Source organism: Pleurodeles waltl, chromosome 3_1, assembly GCF_031143425.1.
Source record: "Pleurodeles waltl isolate 20211129_DDA chromosome 3_1, aPleWal1.hap1.20221129, whole genome shotgun sequence".
NCBI classification, from domain to species: Eukaryota; Metazoa; Chordata; class Amphibia; order Caudata; family Salamandridae; genus Pleurodeles; species Pleurodeles waltl.
In genome coordinates, this window is record NC_090440.1 from 289,391,027 (window position 1) to 289,416,772 (window position 25,746).

The following is a 25,746-nucleotide window of genomic DNA, read 5'->3' on the forward strand; positions in this document are numbered from 1 at the left end:
CGTCTAGCAGCAATCAGCTATGCAAGAGCAGTATCGTGTAGGTAATCTGCACGTTGTTGCACATCAACAAAAAACCTTGTTATAGACTTGTGTGGAATCTGTGTAGTATAGTGCCTGCTGTAAAATGGCCTTCCCTGTCATAGTCAGCTCTTTGTGATATGTCCCCCTCTGCCCAGGATGTGCGTAACTTGGTTGCTAGTGCTCTACTGGGCATTAGCCGTCATCGTATCTGGGGGCGGTAGCATGTTTGGTTAGGTGCTTAGTTTACAGTCAATTAGAACACTATATTTTAATGTTTTCAGTCTAACATGAGCGAATGTGACCTGTTCAGGTGATTCACACCAGTCTTGCTCAGGCACGCTGATATCGCTCTCCAGTGCTGTTAAATGATGCAGGATTAATTTTAGCACTCTTCCTCTTGGAGATATGGCATCCCTGAACAGCCATCTTGATTGACTGCCAGAGGACTCCAAGCTTAATGTATTCCGGAATTTCTTGGCATACCTATATTCGGAACAGGGCAGCTTTTAATGTGTCTGGGGGTAGACGACAGCCCTGTGTTCGTGGGATGTCCAGCTATAGTAACACAGGTGTGTGATCTGAAAGGGTGTGGGCAAGGTAGTGTATCATAGTGGCCCATGTACTTAAATCAGCAGACGTCAACCAGAAGCTTAGTCGGGCTCCTGTGGCATGTGCAAAGGATATGAATGTGCCTTCTCATATCGCCGGGTGACGTGCGCACCGAATATCACTGTCGAACAAAGGTTAACAGACACGGCAGCAGGGGCCTCCTTTTGGTGTGCGATTTGTCTTTATCTGTGCTCATATTAGTGTTGAGGTCACCGCCTCAAAAAAAGATTTGATTGAGGTGCTGAGTATTGCCGCCCATAGTGCTTTAAAGAAATGCAGGTCATCTATGTTCGGGCTGTAGACATTCACAAGAGTAAGGTGCTGTCCCTCTAAAACGCCCTGCGCTATGAGGTATGGCCCTGTGTGTCCAATTTGGTGCATGTGTTGACATTTTGTTCCCTTCTTTATTGGTATGGCAACTCCCATGGCGTATAATTGAGGAAAAGTAAGACGTGAGGCCCATTTAGCATACAGCTGTTGCTAAAATGGGGTGCAAGGTGAGTCCTGGAGTAGTGGGACACTAATATTATGCCTCAATAAGTATGCCCAAAACTGTTTAGTTTTTTAAGGGCTATTAAGCAATTGAGCATTCCATGTGTGACTCTTAACTGTGTTAGTCATCCCGTGGGGGGGGGGAGGGGATAGAAGGTAATTGGGCATGAGGATATGTCCTGATGACATAATAGTGTGGTCTCTTAGTACTAGAATGAAACATGCATACGTATATGATGTACTTTAGGTACAGGATTAACATTTCCAATATTCTCTACCCTTCCATCTCCCACAAAGGCAAACCCCAACATGCCAGTGAATACTAACAGTACCCTTTGAGATCCTGTACAGATTTTTTTTTTAAAAACAACATGGCTTATATCCAAATTCCGTCTTAGAATGGGAACTCCCATAGAGGGCAATTTGAGTGCTAGCAAGGTCCTCTAACTCCACGGAGGTGGCCAGACGGGGGCCATAAGGAAGGTTTGAGCAATTCTCAGAGGTAAGAGTACCCAGTAAGTTTCCAGTGTATCTGAAGATTGGGTATGTCAGCAGTGAACTATATTGAGGGTGGAGTTATAAGTACTAGGTGTAGGGAAGTAGCATATTTCTGGCATAGTTACCCCCACTTTTTGCCTGGTATCAGTGTCTTTACACTGTAGTACACTGGGATCCTGCCAACCAGGACCCTAGTGTCAGTGTTCGCTCCCTTAAATTAAGATAGCTTTTTCACCTCATGATTGTCATATTGGTGCACCCATGTATTCCCTAGTTTATGATACTTAGGTACCCAGGGCATTGATGCACCAGGGGTCCTCCATGGGCTGTAGCATGTATTGTGCCACCCATTGGGGCCCATGCAAACTGTGACTACAGGCCTGCCATCGCAGCCTGTGTGAAATGGTACATGCACCTTTCATCCCAGATATAAGGTTTACTTTATATCATGGTAACTGCACTCTGACCCTGAGTGTCAGCCCTAAGGTGGACCCTTTAGCCCAATGGCACAGTGCATGGTTCTAAGTGTGAGGGTACCCCTGCTTGAGCAGAGGTGCCCCTACACACCCCAGACTCCATTCCCTGGGATTTGTAAGTGCGGGGAAGCCATCTTAAGGTATGTAGTGGACACTGGTCAACACAAGTGGTCCAACTACATAATGGCTTCACCAAACATAGGCATGTTTCGTATCAAACATGTTGGAATCATGCAACTACATTGATCCCAGTTCTAGTTGCATGATGCCAAGTACTCTGGGGGTTCCCTAGGGAGCCCCCAAAGCCTGCCTTGAGCCTTGCAGGGTCTGCATGCCAGCCTGTGCTGCTGCCGACCCCAGACACTGTTCTGCCCTCCTGCTGCTAAGCTTAAGTCAGGCAGGGGAAAGCAGAACAAAGGATTTTCTGTAAAATAGAGTTACTGGGACTCTGCCTGCACTTAGGAAAGCAAGAAGGAATCTCTCTTGGAGTGAAGGAGTCACTCCCCTTCATCAGCAGGCACCTCAACAACTATGACTGGCTTGTGAATACTGCTGTCCCACAAACTTTTCAAGGCTCTGGAACACAGGTGTTAGTTCTGTGGCTCTCCAGAGATTTGACCTATCTTCCTTGCAACTGGGAAGTTTGACGTCCCTCGCTGGAGCTGCTTGGCTGGAACCCCTGTGCACCGTGTAATTGCCAAGGCTTTTCAGCACGATGACCTCCTAGCTCCAAGAAGCCAAAGCCTCCAGCTCTCCCCAGCTCCAAGAACATTGTCCTCTCTGCAACTCCTGTGACGTGGGCATCCCTCTTTGCTGTGCTGCTGAGGCCTCCCTGTGACTGCTGGGTCCATTTGGGGGCTCCAACAATTCCAGCTGGCTCTCCTGCTTGCTGAGGGCTGGCCCCTGACCTACCTGCCAAGGTTTGGTCACCTGACCTTGCTGGTCCCCACAAAATACTGCAAACTCTGTGCAATGCTTCTTTACATTAGCCAAGGCTTGTTGGTGGTCCCACTGACCCCTCTGCAATTCGACGAGCAGTGTGTGATAGCTCGTGAATGACTCCTGGGATCTTCCTGCATCGCTTGGACTCCACAGCTGCACTACTTCCACCATCCTTCTGGAAGCATCAGCGAGAAGGGTGGGCATAGCCCTACTGTACTGCCTGGGAACCTCTGGGTGGTCTGGCCTCTGTCCCCTCTCTCTTAGGTCTTCTTCTTCTGGAATCAATGCCTGGGTTCCACCGACTTGGTCCACGGGTCGTGACAGCAGCTGGTCAACCGAGATCCCCACTGACTTCAGCAGGAGGTTCTGACACGACTTCAGCCCTATGCACCTGGGATTCCTGGTGTAGGTACTCCACTGTCCTGGGTATCCACGGGTGGGGGCACTATCCAACCTCCCTTGTTCCAACGGGTTTCCTGATGGCCCTCTGGGAAGTGTCCTGAAACATGAATACACCAACCGCAAGTCCACCATGTTAGCCTATGGACGCTGTCCCAAGATGACTACTCTGCACACGGGCACCTGAGGAATCCTACCTCCTTCCCATTGAGGTCACCAGTCCTTTGGGTCCTTCGGTGGTAGTGTGGGTTGGGAGTGATTTTCGCATTCCATTCTTTTGTATATGTTTTGGCCCTCCCCATAGGGGCTCATTTTATGCCTGTACTTATCTGTTGCTAAGTCAATTTTGGCTGACCATATCTTTGGTTATGAGATATACCAATGTTAGTTCTAGAGTGTGTGTTGTTATATAAATATTACATATTTTTCGAACACTAGCGTGGCTCTTTCCTGTGTGTACTTCACTGAATGACTTTTGTGGTATTTGCAACCACTTTACACCCTCCTGGATAAGCCTTAAGTGCTCTCCACAGCAACCCCTAGGAGATTTCTGGTTATCTAGAACTGCCTATGCTTCACCAAGGGTTGCGTGGACTCAGAACAGGGTGCCTTACCTTTAGGTGTACACCATATACCGAGCCAGCCTCTTACATACCCAAATAAAGCAGCAACTCTTCTTAGTGTGTGCTTGCCATTTGACCTTCAAAGGCTGCTTCCCCTTTGAAGCTCGCCTTTTGGACTCACTCCCTGTGTGGCATTTCCTACCAGAAGGAGATAACATCTCTTCCCTTAATGGACTCTTTGCACGCTTTTCTCTGAATCGTTCATACGTTTCTCCAGGAAGATGTCTAGCAGACAGAGTTTTGTGTGCAACCGTAAATGGGCACTGGAAAACCATGGACAACAAGGTGCCGACTTATTAAAGTTGCACTTTGTTCAACAGTGTCAATAAATTCTTTTTAACCATTAAATCGGATTTAAAGCACCAATTCTTTTGATAGGTTGAAGTATCTTCTTTAATAGTCCCATTCAGAAGTTAGCAGGGCTGAGATGTCAACCTGTAACTCTGCACTTGCCAAAGGGGCTACCACCCTTTCAACAGTAAAAGCAACAATGTTTTATTTACTGTTTGGACCTAAAAAACATGAAACTACAGACCCAACCTTCAAATATAGTGCACCCTGCCTTTAGGTATGACGAAGAAATGTCAAAACTGAAGGCTTGGGATTTACCATTGATTGAAATGGAGAAGTCCAATAAGTAGTTTTAAACTACTCTGCCAGTCAGCAATGGCAAGCTGGAAGTCAATACGTTTGCCTTGTCACACTTATGGCGTCACAACTAGTGTTGCAGTGCACAAGAAATGCTTTTACTTACAGGCTCCAGGTGGTACTATATTCTAGGACCTTACTAGTAAGTCAAGTTATGCCAATTAAACATGTATCTTTTTAATGGTAGGGAAACATGTATGGAGTCCCGATCTGATTAGCAAGGCCCACTGCAATTCAAAGCCCTTACAGCAGTGCCTAGTATTCCAAATGGGGACAAAAAGTGGGGGTGAACCTGTAAAAAGCCTGACTTCTCACAGTTGTTTATTCACCAGCTCCACAATTCACTCAGTTTGCTGATGGGTTTTGCCCTTCCAGTTATAGTAGTATCAGCTGCCAGGTGGTACCCTCCTAAATACTACCACAACCGCAATCCGATGTGGCACATGCTGCGGCCATCTTTGTTTGATTGTCAGCTCCTTTAGCTGCGCTTGAGGTCTGCTGGCCCACGTCCCCAGGTCAACTCATCCTCTGAAACCAAGCTGGCCCTGCAGTTTCCGCCAGCCTGCTCTCCTCTGCTCACAGAGTAGGGGCGGCCAGCCACACAGCGCAGCCCACTCAGGCCTCTAGGCGACTGCAGTGGCGTCTGTAGGAAACTGGGTTTCTTTGCGGATGCCCCCCCACACACACTTTTTGCCCCATTTTAGAATTACTAGATGCTGGTAGACTCTGACAGTGGACTGAGGCCTGCTAAACAGACCTCAGTGCCGGTGCTCTTTCCTCAAAAGCAAGGTAGGTCTAATTGTTTACAATTAGCACTGGACTTTAGCACCCCTATGAGGCCCTATTACATGGTACCTCTGGTACCTAGGGCATGGATACTAAAGAGATTGCCTAAGGGCCGCAGCATATCTTACACCACCCAGAGCATACACAAATCACACACAGCCTCCCATTGCGAAAACACAACATGGCACACATTTATTGTGTGCCATGCCAAAGTCACTAAATACATTATATGTAAATCACCTCTACAGCAGGCCCTAAGAGCCATAAGGCAGGTTGCATTATAAAACATGCGAGGACATATTTGCATGAGCAGATATGCCCCTGTGATGTCTAGTTCTATTCCTAGACATTGTAAGTCACTGGGCAGCCATCTTAAAGCATGTATTGGACACTGGTCAGCACGAGTGACCAGCTACATAATGGCTGCTTGGAAAATAGTGGTGTTTTGTATCAAATTCCTTATCTTAATAAATCCATTCTGATGCCAGTATTGGATTTATTACAACCTGTAGGGGAACCAGCTGGAAGTCAACACAAAGTTAGGAATTCTACTATCTTGTGTGTTGGGATTAGGAATTCTGGGACAGGGTGATGCCTACTACCAAAAGGAAGTGGTCATCTAGGGAGTGTAGTGACCCCAAGGGTAAGTACCCCGTTCACTTCTCTTAGTGCACCAAAATTGGGTATTTAGGTGACCCCCTGATACCAGGGCTTAAGATTTTGATAGACAAGGAGTGGATAAACAAGAGTGCTGACCCAAGAACAGAGGAGCAATAACTGACTTGGCGCAAACCCTGCCAGCCTCCCTGCTGACCCTAATAATTGTGGTAGAAACAGCTTCATACTGACGCTGTGCAAACTCCAAGACACCGAGAGGGCTGCCATTTCTTCGCCAATTGCCAGAGAATCTCCCTTGGAGCAGTGGAGCTGCTTCCCTGCATCTGCAGGCACTGTTTGCAAAGTCTAGTACTCTGTCCTGCTGGCCACCAGGCACTCCGAGGGAACAACGAACCAAGAGAAGATTGTATGGAGCCCAGAAGGTCACACATGCCCCCCCTCACTTCACCAAAGTCCACAGATGCTGACCCCATCCAGAGGCTCCCTGCACCTATGCATGAGGTACTTGACCACTTGCAGCAACCAAGGTTTGTTGGTGGTCCAATCTGGATTCCAACAGCACCAAAGCAGGCCTACCATTGAGGGATGTCAGGATCCACAAGGCTATTCAGGAGAGTGGTCCCACTGCCTTATTTCCCCTCTTCACCAGGTCGGCAACACCCAGAGCAAGTCTCAGACCACCATGACCCGACACCTCAAAGCACCTCTGCCACACAGCTTAACTTTGAGGGAGTGGATGGTGCCCATGGAGTCCTAAGACCCCCTGGAGCTGAGCCCACCCTAGGGTTTGACCTGTTGCTGTGGCCTCAGACCTTGCCCCATAATCATTTCTTGAAGAACAGTCCTGTAAGTTGCTTACAAGTGCCCAAATGCAATACATATTTTTCCCCATAGGATAGCATTCCCGCTCCCGAAATTGCACTGTCAACTAAACATATAAAAATTAATATGTCGAAAAGTACTTAACCGATTCTGATGATATTGGTATCTAAATTCATATAAAAAGAAGTGTTATTTTTATAAATTGGTGTTGGATTTCTTTGAGTGCGTTTCTCACTTACTGGCTGTCTGTATGCAACAAATGTTCAACATTGTCTTCTAATAAGCCTAACTGCTCGCCCACTACTACAAAAGAGAGCTTGTAGGGTTATTATTTTAACCCCTGTCAGCCAATAAGAGTCGACCTGGACGATCTGCAAAGTGTACCCTTACATTGGTACACTACATAGATAGCCAGCTTTCTGCAGCGGTCTTGACGCTGCTCCCTGGGAGGCCTGTCATTTGCAAACAGTGGTGGTCCCGGGCGCAGCAAAACCTCCTTTAATAGAGCTGCCTCGTAGCTCAACAATTTATGGTTGATTACAAGTATTGTTTTCAATTAAGTCCTCAGCCAGCAGAGCAGCACTAAGGTGCAGCCATCTTGCTGTTGGCACACTAGCGCAATCCTCTCCCCCCCGGCCCCCTACACCCACCCTCACCCAGACTGGTTCGCAACATGCCATTTAACTATTAAAACTAGCTCAGCAGCAGGCAGAACATTCTTTTAAAAGATTCTGTCAGATCGTAGCATCTACTATGTCTCTGGAGTTAGTCTCTCGTTCAGAGAAAATGTCTGCAGCACTAAAATTTCAAGGCTACAGTTATCATTTCACTAGATCAAACCAAGCGCAGACTCCAGCACAACAGTTAATTTGACCCAATATATTGAGTAGAGTGGGTTGTCTCTGCTCTACTCTCTTCATATTGCTCTCTATAGTCCAGTAAACACAGACGTCCGTAGGTGTTTGATTAATGAAAAACATGAATCTGTAAATGCAGCCCTGCAGTGTAACACATCACAGGTTAAACTAGCGAATTCTCGGATTTTCTCCGAATTACTGCGAAGTCCCAGAAAAATCACGCAAACCAGCTGACTGTGCAGACAGTGCATTTGCATTCTTCTGTTCATTTGGCTGCTAAGTACTTTCTTTACTAAACAGCTCGGCTCTCATCCCACGCTAAATAGCGCCTGTAGTAAAATCACACGGAGTTAGCAATAGAATAAATAATACATCTGACCCAGTCCGCCGAGTGAGAGCCTGGGATCCTTGGACCCGCAGACAGCTACGCTGTCTCCTAGGCGCTGTGATTGGTGCCCTTTGAGATCGATGACCTCATGCCCGGTGCTGGGCGGTGGCCTTGGATCTCCCACAGGCCTGCTTTTGAGGGTATGAGAAACCTTTCTGTCGGCAGATCCGAAACTGATGAGGCGGTGAGGGTACTCGAGGCACGCTGTGCTGCTCAAAATGCTGCGAGTGTGCATCTCTGCTCCGCGCTGACAGACAAAGCTGCAGGCCCACGGTGGGCTTAAAAAAGGCAATGTATCCGGTTATGGACCTCGCTGCCAACAACACGAGCTTGATCAAGTGTGCTCCGAGTTGTGGGATTTTCTTTGATCTAGTTAAAGGGACTCAATAATTCAGTATAATTAATGAAGCATTTGCATTCTCTGCAGCGGGCCCGTTTGGTTAAGTGATGCCTTGTACAATGGCTAATGGGGCAGGTGAGACCTTTTTGGACCCTCGAGGAGCGGGTGTGATGCCTTGTGGAGAGTTGCAGGGGTAGGTCAGAGGTTTTAGGTGAGTGGCCATGCAAGGACCTAAAGAGTCATATGATAATCATCCAGGGAGCCAGATGAGCAGGTGAGAAGGTGTCAATTAATCAACAGAGAAAGACAGAAGGCTATTGTAGGGACCCGAGCAGCCTTTGAGAGCCAGAAAAAGGTCCAGAGAAATAGGTGAGTCTGTACAGTGATCTCAACAGACAGAAAAGAGGCATACAGGGAGAAGCAGAAGTAGGGGAAAGATGAGGAAGAGATATGAATGGGCTGGTGAGAGGCGACAAGATACATGGGATGTGTAGAGAAAGGCTAGGTAGAAACCAGCATTGGAAGGTAAAATGGCTGCAGCTATCTGGAAGTGTCAATGAGTGGCCTTTCAGGGACCACGAAAGACAAATAGACATGCCTTATGGCAGTTAGACAGGCAGGTTTGGGGCTAGACAGGGATGTGAATGGGAAGGGAAGAAACTACATAGATGTATACATGCATAACACCATCAGAGTGATATGCTCATAAGGTTCGTACCATGTCCGTTCTGGTACAGTCTTCTACAGGTTTGACTGAGGCACAGAACCCTCTTGAAGTGAGCAAATACTGTTTCTTACCACTCTTCCTCACAAATATACTACGGTCAAAAATAACCCCCGAAACCATGCCTTCCTTCTTTTAATAAACTAACCCCTGCTTCCCAGCATCTCTTCAAATATCTTGAAAGGCAACGGATGGGTAATTTAATCCAGGAGCAAACATGATTTCATAATGCCTAGCTGGTATTCTTTAGGGGTAACTCTCAATTTTGAGAACTAGACATTGCTAATTTCTGTGCGAGGTTCTTGTTTGCGCATTTTAAAAATCAATGCTACTGCATGGGTTTTTAAAGGCAAGCGATGCCTGGCTCGAATTGAAAAAATCTCTCATTTCAACTTAGAAATATTAAGATTTGTATTTCATCAAAACCATTTTCGGCATTGGAAAATATGTAAGTAGCAAACGCAAGAGTATGTCGAAACTGTTGTTTTTGCCATTATGAGAAAAGGCTGCTCATTTACCAGTTTTCGGAACGATTTGCCTTCCTTACTCTTTACTGAATTGAAAAAAATGCTGCTCTTATCATGTGAAAGGCTTACAGGCAGCCGCCATTTAGAGACATATTAGTCTAGGCGAATTGGGGGTTCACTTGATCTTAACATGCTCTGTGCAAACCTTTTATGATTACACCGAATCATAAGTAATCTTACGTACATGACCCTTTAAGGAGTGAGTTTTTTTTTTTTTTTTTTTTACCTTCTTGAAACTTTCGCTTGACATACTTTTGCTTACAGTGCCTGCAAAGTTATAATACACTATCCTTAAATCCTTTCATTTTATCACCCTCTTCTAGTGATCTGTACTCTAATGTTTTAGAACGTTCACCTATTCATGACTGTGAAGGAAATTAGGCCTCCATTTCGTCCATTGACATGCATGCTTGTGAATGACATGAATTGCTTTTCTGTGTAACCATTACACTTGTTCTTACGATTATATATGTCATATGGTACTAGCAGAACCCGCCCAATGGGACTAAATGGAGCAACTACTTTCAAACTAGATGAAAAGTTGCAATTTAGCTATGTGTAGCTATTTATTTTATAGGTAACAGTGATGAATTGTTTGTGATAAAGATTTTCATTCTGATGAACTACTTAAACTAAGGTGAATGTAATTATTTTGTGTAATAAATTCTATTTTCACATGCTAGTAGAGAGACACATTCAGCTGTTGAATGCATGTTTTGTGATTAGTATTGTGTAATATCATATGTTCCAAAGAGTGATTACGATCCAAACAGTTCAGACGGGTATTATAATTCTCTGCTATGAATGCCTGTATAAAAATCACAGCTGTAAATTGGTATTTATGTTTTAAAAATATTTTTATATTTTTGAAGGATGATCCAAGATTTAAAATACCTGCTCATATGAGGATAAAGCCATCTTTAGATTCTACAGATCTAGGACCTTTACCTGTAAGTGTCTAAATGTGTACCTTTATGACTTGTCTCCAAAACATCACTGAATTTAAGAGTAAGTTTAACTGCATACATTTTTAGTTCTGTGCATTTTGTGAAAGTATGTAATATTTTGATTTAAAATGTAGATGGATTGTTATCGTTCGATACCAGGGAATCAATTTCACATTATCTGGCTTCACACACTTGCTAGTGACAGAAACACTTTGCATAAGTTTTTCTGCATTATCTTTGGTTGTTGGTTCCAGTTCACAAAACCGATCCATGACCAGTGGAATTGGCAGCGAGTGCAGATGCTGGCCTTGCTGTTTCAGCCATGCTATCCATAAATAGCAAAGCAGCAGGTGCACTACTCTTACTCTGTTTTACATTAACGCCATGAAGTGTGTGGTCATTGTGATATCGTCCTGCTCACGTCAGGAAGCTCTCGCTCTTATGGTGGGACATTTGGAACAGTAAAGTATAAGTAAAAGTTACAGTGAAAAACAAAGAGCGCACCAGTGCAAAAGGAAGTAAAGCATTTTGCAGCTGCCAGGTCTTCATAAAATATATGTGTTAAAAAAATGGATCATGTGACAGGGAAATGGATAAAAGGACAGGGACTAGTAGGGATGAGAGTAAGGTAGCAAGTGCACGCCCTTGGAGTTCTGAGCGCAAAACAATAGGTCTGGCTTTAATGTGACAATACAGTTATGCACTCCTCCACAACCCTTTTGGATTACATGGGCACACAGACTGTGTCTCTCAGTGGTCACCATACTGAAAATCATTAGTTGTAATATACACACAATTAACAGCCCCATAAAGCCTGACATGTGCTCTCTTCCCTTGATCGTCATAATATTCACATGGCTCTACTTGAAGAGTATGACTCGAGCATGGATGAAGGCTTACTACTAAAAATGCAAACTACTCTGAAAGAATTCAGGGAGATGGCAGATCGAGAGGTAGTATATCTAAACAAGACAGGCAAAGCTTCAGGGAGACTGCAGATGGTGAGGTACTATATCTAGGCAAGAGTACCTGAGCTAGAGATAAAGCAAGCATGCACATTTAGGGCCTACAACTATGATACACAGGTATTGGGTAGATCTACAGGTAATGGCTCATTTACAACATCACCACCTGATATTTTACATAACGTCATGCAATATTACGATGACTGTACTCCTCCCATTCTAGTTATTCTTCATATTAAAGAACAGGTTACCTAAACAATGGTCCTTTTGCTTGGATTGAAGGTGAGATGCCAGAATTCCTCAACTGCTCTCTCACGATTGAGGATGTTAAAAGTGCATCAGTAGTCTTACAAGTAGGATAGTCATTTTGGAGGCAATGGCCTCCCAGTGGAAGTTTACAAGGATTTTTTTGATGTCTTGGCTCCCAGGGTGTCGGACATATTTAGCACGGCCAATGCTAAAGGTACACTGCCAGAGCAGGCTGTGACCCTCACCACAAGTGGTCCTCGTACAGACCGCTCTCGCTATCAAATGTTCATAATAAAATCCCTGCCAAAATCCTGCGCAGAGCGTACAACATTGTTCCTAGAGCAATCCAGGTGTATATCCCGAGAGGTTAGTAGTTTTCAATTTGGGTACACTAACAATCATCCTTCACCAAAGGTTAGTGGCAGAGGCCACCCTATTCCTATTAGCTGCTGAAAAGGCTTTCAACACACTGAAATGGCCATTCACGGAGGAAGTGTTTAGGTACCTGGGCCTGCATAGGTACTTTCTGAGCCTGAAAACATATTGTATACAGTCCTATGGCCTGTGTGAAGATTAAATATCTCTACTTGGATGTTGTGCCCATTGGCAGAAGCACTCGCTATTGTGCTCTTTGTCACCTTTCATATTTGCCTTGGCTATCAAGCATCTGGCTGGTTTACTACAACAGTTTAATTCCCAGAGTGTTCTTTATTTCAGAGGGAGACCTCTTTTGATATCCCTTTAAACTGACAATATTGTGCCTTTCATCCATAATACAGAAATTAACATACCTCCAATCATCAGCGATATAATAAGACTTTTGATTTGATATTTATTACCTGGAGATTCCTCCCTTGTAGAGCAATCCGAGATGTTAGACTGGATCCAGAAATGTTAAAGCTCTCACATTGTTGGTTGGGGGCCCCAGTTTCATATCGACACCCGAAGTGGCATCTGGTGATGTAATCAAAGCCATATAGTGTTCGTCCTGCCGTAACATCAGTTCAATTTTTTCTGCACTTCCAATGCACATGCGGAGCTATGCACACTCTTAGGTGATTTTTTTCGTCTTACAAAAATCTAAAGGTGCAGTACCATATCCTCCTCCCTTTAAGGAAAAAGGAGTCTTGGTTTAAGACCTGTAAGGATAGTAAGGGATAGATGTTCATCACAGTCCCTCACGCTGTTTGCCTCTGGTTCCTGGCATCAGACCACAACTCCTGGGCCTGTTCCTCAGGACGCAGCATGCACCCCAAGGCCATTTAAGGAGCATGAAGCTAAGTTATTTATAGCCAGAGCCAAGGAAAACAGACGGAATAGGAAACGTTAAGAGCACCATTCAAAGTCACCATATTTTTCATCTGGAAGTAAACAGAAGAAGCATAAAAAGACCATGAAACGCTTCAGAGTTAAGTCACCCTGACGCTTGCACTCTCCCACCGGACATTTGTCCTTTGAGATGAAGTAGATATACGTCCTTGTTTCCTTCAATTTCGAGTGGCCCCGCTCCAGTATCTCCTCTGTACCCGACCTGAATTGGCCTCAGACTCCACAGGAACCTTTGGTGCCAGGTGCGGCACCTCCAACCAGTATTCTTTCCTGTGGCCTGATCGACGTGTTACTATCTACTTCGATGTCAACTCCACATTGCTTTGACCCGGTCCTCTCCAAACCCACTCGGAGCCTGTGGTGGTGTGTGTGTTCTTCTTTCTCCCAACCTGGCTGGCCGTTACTTCTGACCAGTGGGTCCTCCAAATTGTGTACAGTGGTTACACTATCCTTTAGGTTACACTCCCTATCCTCCCTCTGCACTCTTTTTTCCCCACTTCCCCACCAGCCAGCCATACCACTTTGCCCTATTGCAACGAGAGATGGCAGCACTCTTACAGAGATGATAAGTTGAGTTAGTGCCAGAACAGAAACAGGGCCAAGAATGTTATGATGGCCTTTACTCCCCTTCTAGCCATGACTAGAGTAGTGACGGATGTCCCCACATAGGGTAAGGAACCCTTCCGGAGGACCTGGAGATCAGAGGCATACAAAGGTTATTGTAGCCCTGAAGAATACTAATAAATGTGTTATTGAAATCGAGTTATTGCTTTTGGGTTACTAACAATCCCTATGATGGGATCAGGGACAGTGTGGTAAAAGTAACTGACCTTTTTTGTTATTCACAATATCACACACCCACTGTACTAAGCAGAATGAATAGTTTTAATTAAAAGTATTTATTACTAAAGGAATAACCTGTTTCTCAGTACATCTAAAACAACTACACAAAATATTATAAAAACTGCAAGAAGGCAGGACCTTAAGACCTAGGAAAGGTAGAACCCTAAGATCGAGTTCTATGTGCTACCCTGAGAGAGCATGGAATGCAGAGCAACTTGCAGTCTAGAGTTTCTGAAATAACTTGTATTAGACAAGTAATAGGTGGAGTGTCACTGACTGTAAATGGTGTGTCTTCAACTTGTTTTATACTTAATAGTGTGTATGTAGATTCTTTCACGGCCATTGTTTTTTGTGCAGGTGTCAAATTATGTAGTTCAAACAGGGCTGTTTCATTGAGAAGTTACCAAGACACAAAACCTGATGTGAGTGTTCGTAATGCCCAATTTAATTGTATGATTTCTCTTAACTGTCCCTGCCCATGTTGTATCAAACCGAAGTCTTCCCTATATGAAATCTAAGGCAGAGGACAGAATATGGTTTATTGAGTGCACGCTTTTAAAAAAGCGTGTGCATTCCACTGTTGATAACATTAAAAACTGGTTGCAGGTATTCTTGATCTATTTGCCTAATTCTTTTTGCAGCTTCTTTCTCTGAATATTAGTTTAATTCATTATAAACGGTGTATATTCCCATGGCAAGGAATCTTTTATTTCTGTCCCAGAAGACAGTTAAAAAAAATCCATGCTTCATTACTTTAGGAAAAGTGTTACAGTTTAAAAACTAGAATGTTCTAGCTATCTTTGGCATAGCTTACCTACAGTATATGTGATGAGTATTACAGATGTTTGTGTACAGTACTGAGGGCCGGGACTATTCATTTTAGGTCCAGGAGTATTGGAAAGAAAACTCTGCATACAGTTGTCAGAATTTGCGTGCCAAAAGGCCAAACCTTCAACAAAAAATTGATTAAGTTATAGGTTCCATTCTATATCACATCATTTATGTCTAATTCAGACATATTCATTTGTAATTGCCAGTTATTGAATATGGGCAAATTGGCTTTTGATATAGAATGTTTCTTTCAGTGCTTCATTGTTCCAAATCCTAGACATGTAGTGTGTTGGATAATTTTGTTTACAAAGATCATTTCTTTTGGTCTTATACAGGCCCGAAATAAGGCTTCTTTCCCCTGGATCTGCCAAAATTTGGTTCCCCAAATACTTTCCTCATCTACATATGCTTTCCAATACTCATATCCATGAAAGCCAGGCTTTGACTAAACTCAGTACAGTAAATCAGCTTGTTGGTAGTGATTACATTTTTCTGAAGCTGCTGTGGCTTTTATATGAAATAAATGGCGCAATGGTTTGATCTGTCAACATTCTGAAAGCAAAAGAATTTCTTGTGGAAATTAGAATGACTATCTGGAGGCAGAGCCTCACAATGTTTCCACTGTATGTAATAGTGAACTCCTTTAGGATAGCTAGTGCTGTGAATGAAATAATGTGCATAGTGAGGTTAACAATACATTTCTTTGTAATTAGTTGAATTGAAATAAGGGTCTTTGTTATTCAAAGTAGCCTACCCCTGAAAATCAGGCATTCTTTTAACAGTCTCAGTGTCTCAATCATCTGAAATAGAACCGGGTATTACAATATTATTAATTGAAAACTTTTGCACATAAGGCAATTGAAATGTCTCAGTGTGTCTCATAATCTGAAATGGAACCTTTTTCCATGCTATCCCCTCAGGCACAAGATAAGCTGTACATGTTTGCAGTGTATATATATCACTTCTGGCTCCCTGGGATGAAGAATGTGGCTGCAGTTCACAGGCGAGGCAATTGTTCTAGTGGGGACTAAATCTCCATTCAGTAGCAGTAGGCGGCGAGTATTGTTGAAAACCACAAGAGGAAAAGAAAAGTTCCCAAAATGATCCAAGCAAAGTACCACAGATGAATAAAATATTTGTCACAAAACCACTCGCAAGCACAAAGCAGTCTCTGGTGGTGAGTGACTGTAGAAGGGGTTGTAAAGTCTCCTGTGAAATATCCAGAGTCATTTTCAATGTTGTTGGTCTCTCGAGGTTCTCAAAAGGGTACCAGTTCCAATGACATGGCATCAGGTGGAACTTCACTGTAAACCATGAATTACATTAGACAAGAGCCCTGTCATATTGGCCATTGTAACGTCAGCTGTTCAAAGGCAATCATTCAAGATAATATATAGAGTAGGCAAAACAAAGAATTCCACTAAAAATGTAATAAGGAAAAAATGCAGAAGAAATTCAAGATTTCATGATTAGATTAATTATTTTCAAGACTTCTCATATGAGAATTTCTTTTTTTAATATCTTTATGTATGCTTTTTGATAAAACTCTTAAACAAGGTGCAATTGCATCTTCACGCATTACAAGTTCAATGTATCTCTCACAGTCAAATACTGTATTATATGCATCTTCTCTTACTACAGCAATGAGTTCGGACCAAAACAGTACCTTTCAATGAGGACCTTCCCAGCATCTACGCTAGCCCTCTGACTTTAATTCATTGTGTGTCTCAGTCGTCCGTTGGTACCCAATGACCATTAGACACTTGCAGCGTGTTCATGGGGGCTATCTTTCCCTGTGCCCCGAGACCCACCTCCCTCAGGTTCCGCCGTTTCTTTACCGATCAGGTACTTCTTATAAGCTCCCCAATATTGTGTAGGTCTGCTGGTTGGAGGAGCCAGTTCATTAAATGCATCAGTTTCCGTGTTGCAATATAACATGTCAGTGTGCCATTCCCCACTTGTCGGCAGTGGCCCTCGGTCCCATCGCACGGCTATTCTACGCTTAGCCAGTAACACTCCCATGGATATCAAACACCGATCCGTCTTCTGCCCCTCTCTGTCCCAGCCGAGCAGTGCCAGGAGCGGTGTTCGCTCCAGCCGTTGCTCACCTATACTTCCTAATTCTACAAATATTTTACCCCAGAACTGCTGAATGCCTGGACAGGACCATGCCACATGCAAAAAAAAACGCCTGGTCTTCCCCATATCTGGGACAGGTGGCCTCCGTGTGCAATCCATATTTCTAAAGTTTGAGGGGTGTATAGTATACCCTGTTTATGTATTTAAAGTGTATCAAGCGATGCCTGTCGTTCAAAGAGATCCTGCGGGTCATTGAGCAGCAGTTTTGCCACTGTTCGTTCGTTAACTGTATTCCCAAATCTCTCTGCCATTTGATTCTGACCTTTATCAGCTCATGCACATACGTCTTCTGCGCATGTGTGTAGAGTCTAGACACTAACCAACAGGGTTGCGCATCTGTAATAATCATAGAGAGGGACTGTATGTCTGGTGGTTCCTGCAGTTCCTCGTCCAAAACACCACCCATTGCGTGTCTGGCTCTATGGTGCTTGCACCTGCTCCCCCAACATTGCCCAGGTGCGCATGCCACCCTCATGGAAAAAGTCTCCCAGTGTCTTGATATTTAACTTATGCATTGCCTCCACCGCATTTTTATCGCACCCCAACACATACAGGCACACCACTCCAGAGGCATGTGTGGGGAATACAGTAGGGAGAGCCCCTGTTGAGTCATCAGGCTATGTCAGGCCTGTGCAGTAGTATTCAAGGAGGCAAATTTCCCATATCGGCGAGAAAGGGATTGAAATATCCTGCCAGGCAAAGGATATTTGGCAGCCAGCTCACGTTCTATTTGGCAAGTCCTGAGAACCATGTATCCTGAGTTACCCTATAATACGTCTCAAGATCATGTGCACTAAGTCCCCCCCATCTCGTACGGCAGGGTCAATGTCTGCCACTGGACTCTCAGCTGCTTTACTGCCCAGGCTAGTCGAATAAGCAGGGTCCTCAAGGTTGCAAAAACCGCCCTCAGCAACAACATAGGGATATTCTGGAAGAGGAAAGCAAATCTTGGAAGCACCACCATTTTCATGAGGGCTATCCGACCCAGCAACGAGAGCAGCAATCTGATCCATCTCTCCACATCTCCCACCAGCGCTTTAATTGCAGCATCATAATTCCCTGTCATTACTATCTTGGGGTCTGTATGGACCGGGATTCCTATATATTGAACTGGTCCTGTTTCCACTTAAGGGGGAAGTTCATGCCCATGGAAGTCGTGGCTGGCGTCAGGGGGAACACAATGGATTTGTCCCAGTTGATCCACAGACCAGAAAGGGTGCCATATTTTATGATCGCTCGCAGTATCAGTGCTAGGTTACGATGTGGGTCTCAGATGTATAGTAAGGTGTCATCCGCATATGCTGAGATCACCAGACTGTAGTTCTGGAATCTGAGGCCCTGATGCCCATGATATTCCCGCAACGGACACGCGAGCAGTTCCGTGACTATCGTGTACAACAGGGGAGGCAACGGACCCCCCTGTCTTGTACCCCTGGAGATGTGGAATGCATCCGATACTGAGCCATTAATTCTGATCCTGTCCGAGGGCTTCTCATATAATGTTTTCATTAATTGTAAGAAAACGTCTCCCTCCCCGAGCGCCGGAGGACCGCCGTCAGACAGTGCCACTCCACAGAATCATAGGGCTTCTCTGCATCTAGGAAGACCGCCTCAGATTTCGTCTCGGGCTTCAAGTTTTCCATTACACCAAACTGTGCGGAGATTAGCTGTGAGATTACGGCCCGGGATTAACCCTGATTGCTCTGGTTGAATCAATTTGGGTAAAAGTATGGCCAACCGCTCTGCTAGGATCTTAGCGTAGATTTTGGTGTGAACATTTATTAATTATAGGGGCCTGTAGGATGAGCATTGCACTGGAGATTTGCCAGGCTTCAGCAACGCAGTTAGCATCGCCTCTCTCAACCCAGCCTCCGCCATCTCTGCGTATACTGCCTTCAGATGTGGGAACAATAGCTCTTGGAAAGCTTTATAAAACTTCACTGTCAACCCGTATGGCCCTGTGGCCTTTCCCTCTGCCATACCCCCGAGGACCCTGCTCATCTCTGCGGTGGTCAGAGGCACCATAAAGGACTCTGTCTGCATCCGACAGCCACGGCATTTCGATGTGCCTCAGGTAGTCTAACGTGGCATCCAGATTTGGGGCAATTTCAGAAGTATAGAGGGCCGCATAGTTCTCACAAAACCAATTTGCTATTCGCTCCGGATCCATGATCATGTTACCATCCTCATCTTGTATTGCCATAATTGTGTCTTTCTCTCTGTTGGGGCGTGCTATGCCCACCAGTACCACCCCTGGTCTCTCACCCTCCCCGTAGAAATGGGCTGTTGCATATTTCCCCATATGTTGAACCTCAGTGAGTGCTGTGTCCTGAAATTCCACCAACTTGTTGTGTATGCGGCCTAGAACACGCCTGTCTGCTGTGAGCAGGTGTTCCTGCTCTAACTGAGCAAGCTCTTTCACCAAGTGGGCAAGACGGATTGATTTCAGAACCTCTGCATGTTTTGCTGTCGTAATCCCATGGATATTCACTTTAAATGTTTCCCAAACAGTGCTCATGCTGTCTGCGGAGCCGACATTTACCTGAAAAAAGTGTTTAATTGCAGTAACTAACTCTTCGCAAAATGCTGAGTCCAATAATGAGTATTGGGGAAACCTCCATGTGAACAGGGGGATCGTTTTTGGACCCAAAGCTATCTCTAATGGGACTGGTGAATGATCTGAGTATGTTCTAGGCCTGGGGTCCACCACCTGCATGCGGCCGGCAAAACTCTTGGAGACCAGCCAGAGGTCAATTTTTGTATGTAAATCATGTACTGTCGAGTAGTGAGTGAACCCCCCCCCTGCCCCCAGTGGGGGAGTCTGCATTGCCATATATCGACCAATCCCAACCCTGCCGCTACTTTGTTCACCGCCTTGGCTGCAGAGGCCGGTTTTCTATGTGTACCTCCCGGCCTGTCATGTAAAGGGTCTAAGGTACAATTGAAATTGCCTCCCCATATTTGCAGAAGACCCCCCCAGGCAACCTCCCTGGCTGCCAACTTATTACGTTATATGATTAGTCCAATATTTAAATCTTGAATTTCTTTTGTATTTGTTTCCTTGTCTCATTTTTGTGAGTGAAAATCCTTGTTCTACCTATTTTATATATTTTCTTGGATGATTGCCTTTGAAACTGTATACATTACAGGCCTCGAAAAATCATAAAAATTTTACTAGACCTCCAGGTCTAATAACGTGAATAATCCACTCATCCTAATTGTAATGTACTTGACTCAGTCTCAAATTGTGTTATCCTAGGCAAATATTTTAGTTTACAGCATCACCTTTTTCTTCATTCTTACATACGAGTGCACCTTCAAATATGTCAGCTCAGCATTTCTGCTCTCCAAAAAAAAAAACTATTTTTTAAAATTAAATAGACTATACATTTGCTCCAAGTAAAATAGGAATCCAGCCCATATGTAGGGGACACATGATCCATGACATGTCTCTTAGTTTACTTATTGAAGTGTCATCAGGCAGGAGTGTTTCTCAGTTTGTTTAAACACTCACTTTTAATAACTAGATTACTAAAGCAGGATGTGGTAGCACACTGTCATTTACAGACAGTAGATTTCCAAGAAATGTCCAAAACCTTCCGACTAATTTGCAGCTTTACTGATAAAACTGTCTAGATTATTAACAATAATCTGTGAAAATTGGGTTTCAGAAACATATTGATCCTTTGCACATCACGAAGTAAAGTGCCTGATTTGTTTTCATCCTATTAAAATATTTTTTACATCACACATAAGTACAAAAAATGGGCTTTCACAACTATTGAAATATATTTTGAAATGTTAGTATAGTTGACTTAGTTGTTTAAATGTTGTGTTTTAGGAAAAAACTGACACTACATCCATTCATTTCACACTCTTTCTACAGCAGTTCAGACAGTTCACCTTACAAAATCTTGGAACTCTGCAGTCAGAAGGAGAATTAATTGTATGAAGACAAACTGACTTTTGACCTCTGTCTATGAACTCAGAGCAAATGTGACAAGAACAAGAGTTAAAGGCGTCTTTATTGCACCTTCACTTTCTGACTGAACAATCAATCAATCAATCAAAGGCATTTGTATAGCGCACTGCTCACCCGGAGGGTCTCAAGGCGCTGGGGGGGGGGGGAAACGCTACTGCTCGAACAGCCAGGTCTTGAGTTGCTTCCTGAAGGCGAGATGGTCTTGCGTTGTCCGGAGGTGGATGGGGAGGGAGTTCCATGTCTTGGCTGCCAGGTAGGAGAAGGATCTTCCTCCGGCGGTGGCTCTGCGGATGCGGGGGACGGTGGCGAGAGCGAGGCTGGCGGAGCGGAGCTGGCGGGTGGGCTTGTGGAAGGTCAGGCGGCTGTTGAGGAACTTGGGGCCCAGGTCGTGGAGGGCCTTGTGTGCGTGGGTGAGGAGTCGGAACGTGATTCTTTTGTTGACGGGGAGCCAGTGCAGGTCTCTCAGGTGTTCGGAGATGTGGCTGTGTCGGGGGATGTCCAGGATGAGTCGTGCTGAGGCGTTCTGGATCCGTTGGAGTTTCTTCTGGAGTTTGGCGGCGGTGCCGGCGTAGAGGGCGTTCCCGTAGTCCAGCCGACTGGTGACGAGGGCCTGGGTGACCGTCTTCCTGGTCTCGGTGGGGATCCACCGGAAGATCTTTCGAAGCATGCGCAGGGTGTTGAAGCATGAAGATGAGACGGCGTTGACTTGTCTGGTCATCGAGAGGGAGGAGTCCAGGATGAAGCCTAGGTTGCGAGCGTGGTCCGTTGGCTTGGGGGTGGCTCCCAGGGCGGGGGGCCACCAGGAGTCGTCCCAGGCGGATGGTGATGATCCCAGGATGAGGACCTCCGTCTTGTCTGAGTTCAGTTTCAGGCGGCTGTTCTTCATCCATTCGGCGACGTCTTTCATCCCTTCGTGTAGGCTGGCTCTGGCGGCGTCCGGGTCGCTGGTGAGGGAGAGGATCAGCTGGGTGTCGTCGGCGTAGGTGATGATCTTGAGGTTGTGTTGACGTGCGATGGTTGCGAGGGGGCTCATATAGACGTTGAAGAGGGTGGGGCTGAGCGATGACCCTTGTGGAACTCCGCAGATGACTTCGGTGGCCGCTGACCGGAACGGGGGGAGGCGGACTCTCTGGGTTCTTCCGGCGAGGAATGAGGCGATCCACTCCAGGGCCTTCCCCTGGATGCCGGTGTTGTTCAGGCGCTGTACCAGGGTGCGGTGGCAGACAGTGTCGAACGCTGCGGAGAGGTCCAGGAGGATGAGGGCCGCAGTTTCCCCATTGTCCATTAGGGATCTGATGTCGTCTGTGGCTGCGATGAGGGCGGTCTCCGTGCTGTGGTTGGCTCGGAAGCCGGATTGCGAGTGGTCGAGGGATCCGTTGGTCTCGAGGAAGGCAGCTAGCTGTCTGTTGATGGTCTTCTCGATGACTTTGGCAGGAAACGGGAGGAGCGAGATGGGGCGGTAGTTCTTGAGGTCGGAGGGGTCTGCAGTTGGTTTCTTCAGCAGGGCACTGATCTCGGCGTGTTTCCAGCACTCCGGGAAGGTGGCGGTGTTGAAGGAGGCGTTGACGATGTCACGGAGGTGGGGTGCGATGATGTGGTCAGCCGTGTTGAAGATGTGGTGTGGGCAGGGGTCCGTAGGGGATCCGGAGTGGATGGTGTTCATTGTGCGTTTTGTGTCTTCGGTGCTGACTGGGGTCCAGGTGCGGAGGGTGGCGGTGGGGGGCATCGGTTCGGTGGTGGGGTTTGTGGTTGGTGGGCCGAAGCTGTTGTGAATGTTGGCGATCTTGTTGTGGAAGAAGGCTGCGAGGGAGTCGCAGAGGTCTTGCGAGGGAGTGATGTCATTGTTTCCGGCGTCGGGGTTGGAGAGCTCTTTGACGATGCTGAAGAGTTCCTTGCTGTTGTGGGTGTTGTTGTCCAGTCGTTCCTTGAAGGCTGTCTTCTTTGTGGCGCGGATCAGTTGGTGGTGTTTGCGGGTGGCGTGTTTGAGGGCCGTCATGTTGTCTGTGGTCTGGTTGGTGCGCCAGGTGTTCTCCAGGGAGCGGCAGTTCTTCTTGGAGGTGATGAGCTCGTCGGTGAACCAGGAGGCTTTCTTGCTGCTGCGTCTGCTGGGGGGGTTCTTCTTCAGTGGTGCGAGGGCGTCTGCGCAGTTGGCGATCCACTGTGTGAGGTTGTTGGCGGCTTCGTTGGGGTCCGTTGAGCTGGTGGGGGGGTTCTGGCTGAGGAAGGTGGTGAGCTGGTCGCCGGTGATCTTGTTCCAGCTCCTGCGGGGGGTTTGTTGAGGGTGGTGGTGGGTCGTCGTTTTACTGAAGCTGAAGTGGACGCAGCTGTGGTCAGTCCACTGGAGATTGGTGGAGTGGCTGAAGGTGACATATTTGCTGGATGAGAAGACTGGGTCAAGCGTGTGGCCGGCGTGGTGTGTAGGGGTGGTTACCAGTTGCTTGAGTCCGAGGTTGGCCAGGTTGTCCAGTAGAGCAGTGGTGTTGCGGTCCTTGTCGTCCTCCAGGTGGAAGTTGAGGTCCCCCAGGAGGATGTAGTCGGTGGAATTGATGGCGTGGGGGCTGACGAAGTCTGTGATGTCTTCGCTGAACTGTGTGCGTGGTCCCGGTGGTCTGTAGATGAGGGTGCCTCTGAGCGTGGTCTTGGGGTTGGTGTGTATCTGGAAGTGGAGGTGTTCGGCGGAGGTGAAGGTGTCATCAGAGTTGGTCGTGATGCGGATGGTGTTCTTGTGGATGATGGCGATGCCTCCTCCTGTCTGGTTGACGCGGTCCCTCCTGGTGATTTTGTAGCCTTCTGGGACGGCGATGGCGACGTCGGGTGCTGAGGAGGCGTTCATCCAGGTTTCTGTCAGGAAGGCGATGTCTGGTGCTGTCGAGTCGAGGAGGTTCCAGAGTTCGACGGCATGCCTGTGAACGGAGCGGGTGTTGAGCAGGATGCACATCAGGTGTTTGTTGCTGGGGCTCGGTTTAGTAGGTGCAGTGTTGGGTCGTAGGCTGGTGAAGCGGCAGGTCAGGCAGGTGAAGGGTCCGTGGGTGCGTCTCGGGGTGGCTCGGTAGCAGGCGGTGTTTCGGCCGGCGTTGAGTGCGTGGAGGGTTCTGGCATCGTAGCTGTGCAGGGTGTGCTGGCGAGGGCGAGGACCAGGGGGTCTGGCGCTGGGCGCGGTCCAGGCGCGGACGGGCGCAGACGGGCTTACCTTTGGCGCACCTTCGGCGCTCAGTCGGAGCTCCCGCTGCGCGCGTCCGCTGCGCGGTCGCTCTGGGGGCGTCATAAGTAAGGAGCCGGGAGGGAGGAGCAGCTGGGTGGCGGGAGCGGTCCGGCGAATGGAATCACAGGGGGGCGGGGCCGCAGGGAGGCAGCGGCGGGAAATCCCAGGAGCAGCGAGCGAGCGAAGGAATCTGCAGGCAGGAGGCGGCAAAGGCAGGCAGGAGCGGCAGCAGTGAGTGGGGCGACCAAGCCCTGTGGAGGGCTGAGCGGTCACACTCTGTGGTCCCCTTAAGTAAGGAGCCGGGAGGGAGGAGCAGCTGGGTGGCGGGAGCGGTCCGGCGAATGGAATCACAGGGGGGCGGGGCCGCAGGGAGGCAGCGGCGGGAAATCCCAGGAGCAGCGAGCGAGCGAAGGAATCTGCAGGCAGGAGGCGGCAAAGGCAGGCAGGAGCGGCAGCAGTGAGTGGGGCGACCAAGCCCTGTGGAGGGCTGAGCGGTCACACTCTGTGGTCCCCTTAAGTAAGGAGCCGGGAGGGAGGAGCAGCTGGGTGGCGGGAGCGGTCCGGCGAATGGAATCACAGGGGGGCGGGGCCGCAGGGAGGCAGCGGCGGGAAATCCCAGGAGCAGCGAGCGAGCGAAGGAATCTGCAGGCAGGAGGCGGCAAAGGCAGGCAGGAGCGGCAGCAGTGAGTGGGGCGACCAAGCCCTGTGGAGGGCTGAGCGGTCACACTCTGTGGTCCCCTACAGTCCCCTTAAGTAAGGAGCCGGGAGGGAGGAGCAGCTGGGTGGCGGGAGCGGTCCGGCGAATGGAATCACAGGGGGGCGGGGCCGCAGGGAGGCAGCGGCAGGAAATCCCAGGAGCAGCTAGCGAGCGAAGGAATCTGCAGGCAGGAGGCGGCAAAGGCAGGCAGGAGCGGCAGCAGTGAGTGGGGCGACCAAGCCCTGTGGAGGGCTGAGCGGTCACCTGTTCTTTGTCAACTTGTCAGAAGGCACATGTAGGTCCTAAAAATAGCTTGACCTGATAAAATATGATTTGTCATAGCTGGTGGGCGAATTGATTTTTCGAGGCCTGGATCATAACAACTTTATCACCCTATGTTATGGAGTGTTAGGCTCACATTTCCTGTTCCAAGAACTTGAGAAGGAAATGTTACAACTTTGTTCAGGGGATATGGTATTCAGAGTAGAGAGAGGCTGGGAGACGCTATTCTGAATCCTGCTTGGTGTCTGCGGTAGACACCTGTCTCTTTCTCAGGAGCCAGGCAGAGGAGGCAGAATAACAGTTCTGTTAACGTTTACCCCAAGAACAGTGATGGGTGGTTCAGTAGCATAATTCAAAAGCTTGCTTGTAGAGGATTTTTTCCCAAGCTAAGGGCCTGATTTATAGTTTGACAGACGGGTTACTCTGTCACAAATATGACAGATATCCCACCCGCCGTACTACGATCCCATTATATCCTGTGAAAATTGTAATATGGTGGACGGGATATCT

At 47.1% G+C, this 25,746-nt stretch overlaps 1 protein-coding gene across 1 annotated transcript in view; it reads left to right on the forward strand.

Moving 5' to 3' along the window:
- Positions 1–25,746, forward strand: part of NEDD4 (NEDD4 E3 ubiquitin protein ligase) — a 1,239,834-nt gene that overhangs the window by 718,944 nt on the left and 495,144 nt on the right. Inside the window, exon 15 of the mRNA XM_069222425.1 lies at positions 10,643–10,720. Within this exon, the coding sequence (XP_069078526.1) occupies positions 10,643–10,720 (78 nt within the window). The remainder of the gene's footprint in view (positions 1–10,642; positions 10,721–25,746) is intronic.